This window comes from Melopsittacus undulatus, chromosome 5, assembly GCF_012275295.1.
Source record: "Melopsittacus undulatus isolate bMelUnd1 chromosome 5, bMelUnd1.mat.Z, whole genome shotgun sequence".
NCBI lineage: Eukaryota > Metazoa > Chordata > Aves > Psittaciformes > Psittaculidae > Melopsittacus > Melopsittacus undulatus.
The window spans coordinates 30,245,707-30,257,951 of NC_047531.1; the positions used below are offsets into that span (position 1 = coordinate 30,245,707).

The 12,245-nt window shown below is 46.3% G+C and overlaps 2 protein-coding genes across 4 annotated transcripts in view; one reads left to right on the top strand and one right to left on the bottom strand.

Moving 5' to 3' along the window:
* Nucleotides 1-343: 343 nt before the first annotated feature.
* Nucleotides 344-4,393, bottom strand: TMEM60 (transmembrane protein 60). 2 transcript variants are annotated; one of them, XM_005148388.3, is made up of 2 exons: nucleotides 4,376-4,393; nucleotides 344-1,012 (listed from the first exon to the last, which is right to left on the bottom strand). In XM_005148388.3, the coding sequence occupies exon 2, from the start codon at nucleotides 968-970 to the stop codon at nucleotides 566-568; it is 405 nt and encodes a 134-aa protein (XP_005148445.1). In that variant the 5' UTR covers nucleotides 971-1,012; nucleotides 4,376-4,393; the 3' UTR covers nucleotides 344-565. The 2 variants fall into 2 exon arrangements, with proteins under 2 accessions (XP_005148445.1, XP_033919181.1); XM_034063290.1 differs by lacking the exon at nucleotides 4,376-4,393 and adding an exon at nucleotides 4,191-4,314.
* Nucleotides 4,394-4,833: 440 nt separating this feature from the next.
* PHTF2 (putative homeodomain transcription factor 2) overlaps nucleotides 4,834-12,245 on the top strand; it is a 69,795-nt gene continuing 62,383 nt past the window's right edge. Inside the window, exon 1 of one of the 2 annotated variants that reach the window (XM_034063005.1) lies at nucleotides 4,834-4,933. The gene's annotated coding sequence lies outside the window, so the exon portion shown is untranslated. Of the gene's footprint in view, nucleotides 4,934-6,238; nucleotides 6,283-12,245 lie in introns of those variants that run through there. The other variant, XM_005148387.3, reaches the window with a different exon arrangement.

Below are 12,245 nucleotides of genomic sequence, written 5' to 3' on the forward strand. Positions count from 1 at the left end.
CTGTCAAAAAATAAATGCTGAGCCACTTAATTCCTTTTCTGTTCTTATTTGGCAGCTATCAGCTGTTACTGATCCCTAAAGCAAATTTACCACTGTACAGAAATATTAATAATATCCCTAATATAATAATAACCCTAAATTATAATAACCCTTACCCTAATTGGTTATTTCTTGAGTGACAGCTTATGTAGTAACAAACTGAAGTCCTCTCCCCAAGGATTACCCAATGTGCCAAACTCTGGGCTAGAATGGCTGTGGTTCCTTTGAGAAGATCTACCTGCACATGAAGAGCTTGTATCTTACTTCATATAACCAGTAACAATAATAACCATATCAGAACATCTTAAGTTGAACAAATACTTTTATTTACAAGAGCATATGTGACAGTTTTACAATAAAGAAAAAAAAAGGAACAAATCTACTGTCAGTCTTCAGTCCAGTTTAAAGTCTCCAGCCTGGCCGATTTCCTACTTGGCTTTCTAATTTGGAGACCCAAGTTTGTGGCAAAGCTGTAATAACCCAGTAACTTGGTACCAGCATCAGTGTTAAATCCACATGGTACAGTTTAGTCTCTTCGTACATAGAAGATATTATATCCGAGTTCAACCATACCCCCGATGAGCAGGGCCCACAGAGGGATGAATACATAGGCTAGTTTCATGGTGGCGAATCGCTGCAGTTTAGCGCAGAGGGCGAGGCAGAAAGCCAGTTTGAGCAGCATTGCAATGAGGTACCAGGCTTTCTTCTTGATGTTCTGGGAGCCGTTGCGAGGGTCAAAGCCAGACTTGCAGCGTCCGGCCATTTTCACAATGAGCATAACTAGAAGGATGGTATCGAATATCCAGACTGGAATAAAGATGAGGAACCAGTTCCATGGCGCTTTCTCATCCAGCTTTAGCACCAGCATGATCAGGAAGAGTAACGTAAAAAGCCATGTCAGTAGTACTCTTTGGGCCAGGGACATTCTCATTTAAACAGCTTTGAGAGGAAGTCTTTCACTGTCAGCAACAACCTAACAAAACAGAAGAGGAGGGATGCACCAAAAGATGGCACCACACAACCATCAGGCATATTCCGTAAAGGAGACTTACATTCTTGTTACTGTTTTCCCACTCCTAACCTCACCTACATTCTGCTCCCCAGCATTTCTTTCAGAACTACCATTCCCAGGGAAGCACTCTGTTTTGGTCCTGTCCACCACTCAGTTTAAGTGCCCTAAGGCAGCTGCATAAACTACCTTCATCTGTTCTGTGAAACAATGCTTTAATCCTAAACTAGCAGTCAAACTCATAGAGGGGTTTCTGTAGGCTGAGAATATGTGTAGGTCCATTTTGCTCCAGTACTGCAGCAGTCATATTAATGCTTGCAGATAAACCTAACAATTCTCTCTCTATAACAAAACATCACAGTGAAGCATAAACCAACTAACAAGCCCAAGTAACAAGCCATCTGGAGCATCCCCTAGCCTGCAGAGCTGCAGCGACCACTTCCAGTCAAGCACCAATCTTAAACTACCAACAACTATAGATAGATCATGTTTGCCCTCCAGCAGGTATCTGAAGCGTGCAGACACTGGCTGACAACAAAACTATTCCAGCTCGTCGGCTTGGCAGTATATGTAGTAGGTAGGCATGATGGAAGAAAAACAAGATAGAACAAATCTATTAGCACCTTTTCCTTTTCAACTGGGTTAGTTTGTGAGAGTAGCAAGTTGAACTGACTGTGCTCAGATAAGCACTGGAACCAGGAAGGGAGCAAAAGCTGTTGGCTGAACTGGTCAGGAGATGACCTGCTGTTACAGCTAGGATTAACAACTTCATACACTACTAAAACCCTGCAGTTTAAATCTGTCTGCTGATACACAGTTCAACAGACTTATGTTTTTCTTCAGTCTGGGAATTTCTCTTAAGGAAAAGATCCCAGTTTAGCCTAAAATAAAATAACTGGAGTTACTACTGTAATCTCTTCCCTTGTGTTAGGGGCTGACACTGTGTTACCCAGAGCAAGCCAGGTTTAAAATAGGGTTTTTGCTGTTTCCATTCTTGTGCATATCACCAAAGGGGCTGGTGAAAGCCAGTTACTGGCTGGATGGCACAGAGACTCAGGGAAGGGGTGAATCTTTGCACTGACACTCATGTGTAAGAGATAACTGCCAAGTAGACAGAAAACTGGAGGAGGTTTAGACAGCATTGCTCTGCTCCCATGAGAGAAACACACCCAAACCAGCTGGTAGTGCAGAGGGTTATGGAACAACTACCATGACCTGCCTGAAGTGCTGCCAGTATTGTGAAAACATTCCCAATATTCCCATGGCTATGTCTGCAGCTAAAGCGGAGAGAGCAGTGATCTGCAACAGCTTCAACACTCCTTTCATGACAGCATTTCTGAAAACTACTTGTAGAAATCATTGCTACAGAGAGCACAAGGAGAATCTCTCGTGAGCAACCTGGAGAAAGGGGAAACCAAACAGGTTGGAAAATCCAGCCTGAAAGGAAAAAATGGAATTCAACACCATTGGAAGTATCAGGTTATCAGATACATAAAGAAGTTGCTATCGGCTGTCCGTGGAGAAAATAGAAAGCTACTGAAGGTGTATTGGATGGGGTGTCTCAATTTGAAGGTTGCCCGCTTGTTGAGAAGATTTTTGTGTTTTCCAGTTGTTCAGAACCACTTTTAGAACGCAGACAGAAAATCTGGCATGGGATGTTCTGTTGCCTTTCTCTGACCTAATTAAGAGATGGAACTGAAGAACAGGGCAGCACTGCAAGGCTCCATTAAATTTTAGTGGCTTTTTTTGGATGAAAACCTCAAGAACATCCAAGTATACTCTTGAGATCCTACAGTCCAAGTAAAGGAAGGTACCAAATTTTAAAGGCTGACAGCTGGGGATACATCTGACAGTGACAAAGGCCTCAATTACATGGAGCACTTTGCAATCTCCTTAGGAAATGAGGTTATCAGCAGACTCTCAACTAAAGGCCAGCTATCACAAGACAGTTAATGTTGGGAAAAAGATGTATATATGGTATAAACCCGAACTCTCTCTTCTGTGAAAACAATGAAGAAAAAGAAGCAGAGTGTAAAAGTAAAGCCCCTCTCAGCTCCTCACTGGACTCATGTAATTAGTAGGATGTGAAAGTTTTCACTAATGAGAAACACTATCTAAGCAGCATTTACTGACCTTGGCAGGGTGATCTACATAATGAGAATATGATGATAGCTAATCCTAGCCTGTTTAGAAGGGGGGGGGGGGGGGAGAAGAAGGGGAAGAAATAAAGAGAAAAACTTACACATGACATTCAGCTCAGTATTAATGATAAAACAGATGTAGGAATTTAATCCTTCAACATTGCTAACAAAGTTCAGAAGATTATACGGAAACCAAATTAAATAGGACTTTAGCTTAAATGCCATTACAAAACCCATTCAGCAAGTATGAGTAATTTAACACCTACAAACATCTCCGTTTTAAAACTACACTTCAACTAGTCTGATATGAATACAGGTTAGGTGTTCACAATTCCTCCTCGCAACTGGTGAATTCTTAGTTGAACTAAGTATTAGTGTATGCAGATTCAAAAGTGTACATAAACTCACACTACAACATCACGTTAACCGGAGTGTTGTTTTACTGCTTTTAAGTGAAACGGAGACTCTGAGTGATATATTTAACTGTAAAAACAAACAAACAAAATCCTCCCAAACACTCATGAACTATCCGGAAGAACCGAGGCGGAAATGGGCAAACCAGCGGCAGGTGCCGGGGTAAGCAAAGCCAACGGCCGCCGCTCAGCAGCCCCTCGCGGTGCTCCGAAGCCGGCACTGTCCGATCCAGCCGGGACCGCCCGGTCGCTGCCCTCGGCCACCCGCGTCTGCCACAGCTGAGGGTGTTCCCTGCCCCGGGCAACGGCTCGGTGAGCCGGGCCGGCCCCTCAGGGCTGGGGCTCGAGCTGCTGCGGAATAAGGCCGAGCTGGACCCGGAGCCCCGCAGCCGGGTGCGCACCGCTCGCATCTCCCGTCCTTCCTCAGCCCGGGAGGCAGCTGACCCTGCGCTGGGGCCTTCCTCGGCCCAGCCGGCTTTTTCCTGGGCCCCCTCCCCCGCCATGGCGGAGGCCCTGCTGCCTCAGGAGCAAGGGCGCGGTAGAGGAACCCGAGGTGGAGCCCCCTCACCACCCCCAGCCGCCACCTACCGCCTGGCCAGCCGCCGCCGCCGCCGCCGCCCGCGCAGGGTCTCGGCACATCCCCCTCCCGCCCGGGTACGCAGGGCCGGCGCAGATGGGAGCCGGCCGGGCTGCCTCAGCCCGTGCCGCCTCAGGAACCCGCCCGCCTTCCTGCCCCACCGCCCCGGGGCTCTGATTGGGAGCTGGAGACTTACGTCATACCGCGCCCGGGAGTCATTGGGTAGCGCTGACGTCGCTCACAGTAATCCCCGCCCCCCTCAGCTATTCGGTAGCGGTGACGCCCGTCAAGGCCCTGCAGCCCCTCACGGCGAATGGCGTCTGGGCCTGGAGCCCCCGTCCCTTTGCCGCCAATTCGCGCAGCTGGCTGCCTGTCACAAGGGCCCCACCCCCAGCCCATCAAGAGCAGAGTCCCGCCTCCCTCCTTCTCTGATTGGACAGTGCCATCATCAGTCAGGTTTCGACCCCACCTTCGCGAGGCCGACAGCGCCCTATTGGCTTGAGGCCTGCTCGTGGCCTCGCCCCCTACTCGGTGGCGCGCACCCTTGCGGGTGGCGCGCTGTTGCTGCTGCTGCCGCCGCGCGGGCGCGCGCGTTCTCTTCATCCTCCTCCTCCTCCCGCCCCACTCCGCCTCCCCCTGTTCCCCCCCCCCGCCCAGCTGTTGCCTCGCGCGCTCCCGCCGCCGCCTCGCGTTACCCTCGCCGCCGTTGTGTGCGGCTCCCGCTGGCCCTCTGCTCCGCGGCACAGGGCGGCCGGTAAGGTCGGGACCCGGCGGGAGGGGTGGGGGGGGGTTGGTGGGAGGAACGGGGCAGGGGCTCGGTAGGCGGCCGGGGTGAGGCGGAGATGCCGGTGCCGGTGGCCGCTCGGCGGGGGCTGACAGGGGGCGGCCGAAGGCTCATCAAGGGGTGGCAGAGCGTGCTCTGCCGCGGCTCTCCTCGCCCCTCGGGCGGCGAGAGCGGCTCCGCTGCCGGCACGGCCGCCGTTGCTGCCGCGCTGGGGCCTCCCGCCCCCCGGGGCAGCCTGGCCGAGGGAAGGGCGGGAGGCCCGTGGCCTCCTTGCGCCAGGTGCCCTCCGGCGGGAGCTGACGCGGGGTCGCCGCAGGGTCCCGTGAGCCCTCGGTCACGGGCCCGCTGGTTGCCGGGTTCATTGTGGCAGGAGGCGTTGGGCTGCTGGCCCGTGCCGTGCGTGTCGGTGCTCCTTGCCACGGCGGGCTCGTGCTGCTGCAGCACACCTTTTCCGTGTTAAGTTGCTCTCGTGCATCTGGAGCTGGTTCAGTGCCTGTGTCAGGTGACAGACGCTTTTTCTCCTTGCCTTTAAAGGTTCTAAATTTCGGCATCTTCACCTTTATCTTTGACCTCGTCTCCTAATTCTACACATTCTACACTCCTAATTTTACACATCTTCTTTAGGCGCTTTCTTACCTTAGCCCTTATCCCATCTTTTTCCTCTTTCCACCCTGAGTCAGTAACAACCTGTCTACAGCTTATGCGCTGTCCTTAGTTTGAGTATCTGAACGTTAGGCTAGTTTCTTCTGTCATATTCATTTCCTCAGTGTTTTATTTGCTGTTCTTTCTATGAGTAAGAAAGGAGACAGCGGAGGGGAAAAATGATTATGCAGTAGTTGAACTGTCCAGATGGTTGCTTCTTTTACTTCTGTTTTTCATTCATACTCCTCAGGTGTGTTGGACTCGGAGAGGTTTAGTCCACATTCTCAAGCTCTGTGCTTGGTGTTTTGTCTTTCACTGCTTTTACATATTGTTGGTCACTTGCAAGACTCAGCAGTGTGACTCTTCCTCTTGTTCTGAATTTGCCAGTGCCTTATCCATCTGTCGTATAATTAACTGGAAAAAGTAATTAATAGGAAAACCTGACTTGTTGAAAGCACTGTAATTAATGATCTGAAATTCTTTGTGATGAAACATTCCTACAGGAAATACAGCTGGTTTTACAGTTTTGACACAAGTTCTCCAATAGGAATGGGACTAAATACAGTGTGTCATCAGTAGTTTCCCCATGTACATCTTCCTGCCAGCGCTGTTAAACAGATGGTGGGTTCTGCTTTATCAGGGAGAAGTCCATCACTTGAAATAACCTGTTAATCCCAGTAAGTGAATCCTAATATCTTTAGCTGCACTTAGAGCTGTCACGAAGTGGCAGAAGGGTATATTTCTGTTCTATACATTAGCGCTTGCCATGAGGCATTTTGTTTTCCTGGGGTTAGAGGCTGAAAGTGTTCTGGGAATAAGTCTCTGGGTTATAAATAGCTGTATGCATTTGGCTATTTCTGGAGCTCTGAAGGTTTTTGTGGTCTTCTATGATTTGCCCCTTTATTTGTGACTCCCTGGAACGGATAATCCTTTTCTCAGAAGCCTTATTTTTGTTCCAGCAAGGTGTTTATGAACCTATGTCTGCACACATATCATTCTTCTTCATACAGCTTCAAAGGTTGGATTGTAATGTTGTTTTTTTTTCCCCCAGAGTTCTACTTTACAGTATTTGCAAGCGATTTTCATTTCTGAAGGTGAAGGTTGAGAGCATTGCTTGGAACCGGTGTGTTTGAGATCCTGATGCCTGTTTGAAGTGGAATGTTTGTGCAGTTGGATTTTCTGTTGCTATGTTTTGCTGCCAGTGTATGTTTTTCTTCTGGATATAAATACTATAAAGGATATAACACGAGCCTGAGTCATCTGAAAAAGAATTTGGAAACCTAGTTAGTAGAATTCAATGCTTGTAGTAGATTTTCTTTTTTCCTCTTGTATTGTGTGGAATGTGACATGCAAATAAATTGTCAGTAATTGATAGGAACTCCATGGAGCATTTCAAGTATTCTGGTAGTACTGGAATTCTTCCAAAGCAGAGTTAGCTCAGCTTGTCTCAAAAAGTTGGTCTCGACTGTACCCATAGCTGCTGAATACTGGTGTGAGTTCTGGGAGAACTCAGAATCCCGTGGGATAGGCTTTGGTATAGGAAACAGGATATTGATGAGGTATTCGCAGGTGGGCATAGGTGCTTTAAGGAGATCTCCAGCTAACTTTGTTGGGGGCTGTGAACCAGACAGACAGCGAGGGCTGGAGAGGCTCTTGGTGTTGAACAATGCTGTTCCTGTCGAAGCTGGCAGGGGTCACTGGAAAGCAGGGACATCACTTCTTTCCCGAAGTTACATACCCTGCCTTCCCAGACTGTTTCTAAAGGTCGTATGTTCTACTTGTTTATAGTGGAAATTTGGTTAAGAAGTAAAAACAACTCTACATCCCCCCTTTCCTCAGGACCCTTGTGAGTGAGAGTGATGACAGTCACAGGGTGGGGTTATTTTGGCTGTGAGGAAGTTCTCATAATAAACACCACACTCCATGGAACATCATCACCCAACAGTTTATGTGAATTTTTGGCCAGGCTTACTAAGGGCACAAAGCTCCTACCGTTAACTTTCTTTGTCTGTCTTCTCCTTTGAGTAACTTCTTTAGTCAGTCAGATGGCAAAACCAAGTTTAATGGCGACTGAAAGACATTAGATACCTACACAGTGAGAAATTCTTATGAAACTTGACAGGTAGTGACATAAAATAATAATCTCACCTGAATAAAGGCAGTTACATCCATGTCCCTTCTTTAGTCAGGAAGAGAGTAACTGCTGGTTAGTGTGTGTAGCGCTCTGAGCCATGCTATGGAGTGTGCTACTATGGGCCCAGCCAAACAACTGGGGCTGTTGGTGAGACAGGTCAGGGGTAGGAAAATAATGTCGGGAGAGGCGGAGAAGGACAACAGGGAGCCACAGCCTACTGGTAGGAGCAGACAGACTTAATTGCTTCTGCCCACGAACAAGGTAGGCCTGTTCTTTCTGTAATGTTTTTATGTTTTAGGAAGGAAACACAACTCTTTGGGATACCTCTGGCAGAGGTGCTGCTCCTTCTGACTGTTCAAGGACAGCTGAGCACTGCTTACTCTTAAGGTATGTAGTGGTGTGAAAAAGAAAAGACTTTGAAAGCTTTAGATACCATGTTTTCCCTCCTGAGTTTAGTGTGCTGTTATTTGTCAAGGTCTTTCTTGCTGGGTCCAGAGGAAATGGTTAACCACTTGAAGAAATTGTATTCAAATTTGTAAGGAGAACACAAATTGCTTAATAAAGTGCCTATAGGGAGAAAGGAGTAAATAGTAATTAGGCTGTAATGTATTACTGTATAATATTTGAGTATGCTCTACATGTAGGCATAGAATAATTTAGGTTGAAATGGGTCATTGGAAGTCATCTGTGTGGTCCAATTCCATCTCAGATTTACAGCAAACATGTATCCATGTGTAGAGTTATGTTGTCAACACATTTGGAAACACGGGTTATATTTCTGCTTTATTTTTCATTAGTTGAGGGGAGGATATGAGGGAGTTCGTGGAGCTCTTCTCTTGTTTCTTAATTTACATGTATAAAGGGGATTTTTTCCAAATTCCCTTCTGCTGGGAATACTCTTTAAGTGAGACGTGTAGTGTTTGGTATTTAATTCTTTGTTCATTTGAGGTGGTCTTGGTTGATGTACTCCAGAGAGACTAGATGGCTTCCTGGAATGAGTCCAAGCACTGGATGGAAATCCTATTTGCAAATACATTTGCGGGTTCTTGTTCTTAAAAAAACAAAGTACAACTGGGAAGCGTGAGAAGAAATTAAAGCAATATAGCATCAAATACCGAGCCAGGCAAGCCTTGCGTCTGGAAGTTGGCCAGCGCCAGATGCTTTTGGGGGTAAGGTGGTTGGCAGATGCCAGCCTGGCAGCTAAATGCTCTTCGTGTTCAGCTGTCGAAGGGACAGATTGTTCTATGCTTGCTGTGTTGCTCATACTCCTTCCTTGGTGTTAGCTACTGGCCATTGTGGGGGGTCAGGTTAGGTAGAGTATTTGTGTGGTTGCATACAGCCCTGTGATCCCTTTGGGTGTGTTCTTGCACCTTGGTCATGAAGCTTGAGATTCCCTCAGCTGTGTGTTTATTTTGTTTTACTTATTGTTTGTGCTTAAATGGCTGCTTTCTTTTTGAATCCCAATAAAATCTTGGCTTCAGTGACTTCCTGTGGTGCTGAGTTTAACAGTGTAATTATGTGTTCTAATATAACATTTCTCTGTTAAAGGCTTGGCTTTGCTAGCCTCTAAGCTTTTTAATGAATGAAGTTCCCTGTATTATTAGAAGCTGTTGTTTTCTTGACTATATTTTCTGTATTTACCTTAAAGTCTTACTTATCATTCCTAATTTTTCTGTTCAATACTTGCCTGTCTCAACAGGAGACTATTTCAAGTGATTGATAATTCATAGCCCTTCTCAGAACACCTACACCTTCCCAGTAGTTGAATATTCTGCTTCAAATAAAATGCATGCATTTCAGGTCAGATTGCACAACTGATCCACAGAGCTGTACTGCAGGGTTTTCCTTGTCATTCCACTTTGATTCAGGTGTCTCTGTGCTCTTCTGACTGTAATATATTGAATGGAAGAGCTTGCTAAATTTTCTTTCTGGATTTGAGATACCCGGTTTTAAAGCTTTTAAAGTTCAACACCCTCCCCCAATATCATTGGCATTATTGATGCCAAATTCTGTTTATGTTGCCTATTTATAGTTAAAGTGGATCTAGGTTCTTAAGCTTTGCTAATGTAAGATTGTCACCATCACCTGGAAATGTTACTGCTTTGAGTTTTCTTCTCTGACATATGTAAGATAAGTATTGTGAGCCCTGCTGGACCTGTTTACGGAACTTTGGAATAACAGGGCAGGGCACTGTTCACTCCATGTAACGACTTAATTTAGGCAGTACTTCATAAAAACTAGGCTATTGGTTTAAATATGGGGAGGAAAATGGGAAACAGTCTTAATTAGTCCAGATGAATTCTGTTAATGATACTTCAGAAGGCAGGCAGACATCCAGAGTGTTCAGGCTGGCTTTAGTCAGAGCTGCCTCACTACTGGCAGTAGCATTTGTAGTCACCTTGTTCTGTGGTTAACAGGACTGTGGAGCTAATTCAGGTGGCAACTGCTCATTTACTTAGTAATGGCAATTGGTTCCTTGAAGCTATCTCCTGTGCAATGGGCTCCAATGCTGGTAAAGAGGGATGGAAGCTGGTAACAGAGAAGGAGGGAGGACTGTGACAATACTGGTTTAGAGTGGTTGAAACGGTATGAAGCCTCACGAGGCCACCCTGATCTTTCCATTGGCTCTATGTGGACCTTCAGTGTCCCTGTGAGTGATTTCTTCTGCTGGAAGTTCCCTCTTAAGATCTCCAGCAATGCAGGGCATCTCTGTTTCTTTATAAGCTAACGTTATCTGTCAGTGCCTGATGAAGCAATGTGGAGGTGAGTGTCTGTTTTGGTCTTTCTCATAGAAGTCTAATGGTCAGCATACTTGGAAAGCTGTGATTTCTGGGTACTCACATCCTGAGTGGCTTTAACGACAAACCTCCAGAAAGAGCTAGCCACCAGGGCATGTGTATACTGCATGAGATCTCAAATGCCTGCCTCTTGTCACTGCAGGGTGGTCAGGTATGTGAAAGCTCATGGAACGTGAAAGCAGGCTAGGAAGATTTAGTCTGAGTTTAGTTTTGGGATTAGGGTGTTTCTGTGTGAAGGAGAACGGGGTCTGCGTGCATTTTGCCTTGGGCAGGCACTGCATTTAGGAGCTTGCAGGCAAGGGCTTTGTTCCAAGGAGCTTCTAGGCACCTGAGATGGCAGTAAGTAGACTGTTTTATTCAGACTGGATGCTGTTAATCTTTATTATCCAAGTAGCATACTGCAGTGAAGAACACTGACCTCATTTTGTTCAATATTCTGGCTGTTTTTTGATCTGTGGTAGTGTTTGCTTTTCATGAACAGCAGTCTATTCAGAAGTCTGACATCCTTCCAAAGGCTCTTCGAAAGTCCACGTATGTTTTATCACTTGCTCTTGTTTATCAGTCAGTTTGACATGTTCAGAAATACTGATATACCCAGACATGATCTTCCTTTGCAGAACCTGCTGATTAGACCCTATCAGATAGTCTTGCAGGTATAATGGTGTTCTATTTTTAATGATTGCTTTGCAGATCTTGCCAGATACACATGTAAGGCTTGTTACTCTGCAGCTCCTTGTTTGGATCACTCCAGGGACTTTGTGACAAGCACAGGCTCAGCGTTTGCTACTCTGCTGTTACAGATACATGGCTGTTATAAGAGACTGCAGCTTTTTCTGACAGCTCAGCCGCTTCATGCCTCAGCTGCTCCAGCAAGCGTCTGGATAACTATTTGCAGAACATGATGCAAACTTGGTCATTTAGGAGTGGTTTTCAACTTCCTGACTGTACTCGTCAAGAAGCCACAGCTCTGCAGCGTATTGCCTGGTGACAGATAAACACATCTTCCTAAACACCAAGTCGGTATTTTCAGTGAGCAAGATTTATTGTTGCAGGAAATTACTGTTGTATTTAGAATCTCGAGGAGGACAAAAGGAGCGCAGCATTTCATTTCAAGGTGGCCACTATATTTGGGCAGTTTGAGTGCTTGTTTAGGAGAATATAGGTATAAGTGAAAAACACAGGACTTAGAGAAATTCTGCTCCTTAATAAACCTGTTATGGTTCTAAGAGCAGATACATACATTCAGGGATTTCTCATTGTAAGACTGTAAGTATGACTAATGGAATACAGAATCATAGAATAGTTAGGGTTGGAAAGGACCTTAAGATCATCTAGTTCCAACCCCCGTGCCATGAGCAGGGACACCTCTCACTAAACCATGCCAGCCAAGGCTCCATCCAACCTGGCCTTGAACACTGCCAGGGATGGAGCATTTACAGCTTCCCTGGGCAACCCATTCCAATGCCTCACCACCCTCACAGTAAAGAATTTCTTCCTTATATCCAATCTAAACTTCCCTGTTTAAGTTTTAACCCATTACCCCTTGTCCTATCACTATAGTCTCTAATGAGGAGTCCATCCCCAGCATCTCTATAGCTCCCCTTCAGATACTGGAAGGCTGCTATGAGGTCTCCATGCAGCCTTCTCTTCTCCAGGCTGAACAGCCCCAACTTTCTCAGCCTCTCTTCATACAGGAGGTGCTCCAGTC

Bases quoted from the DNA above. Each gene is read 5' to 3' on its own strand.
- TMEM60 (XM_005148388.3), bottom strand. From the start codon at position 970: ATGAGAATGTCCCTGGCCCAAAGAGTACTACTGACATGGCTTTTTACG.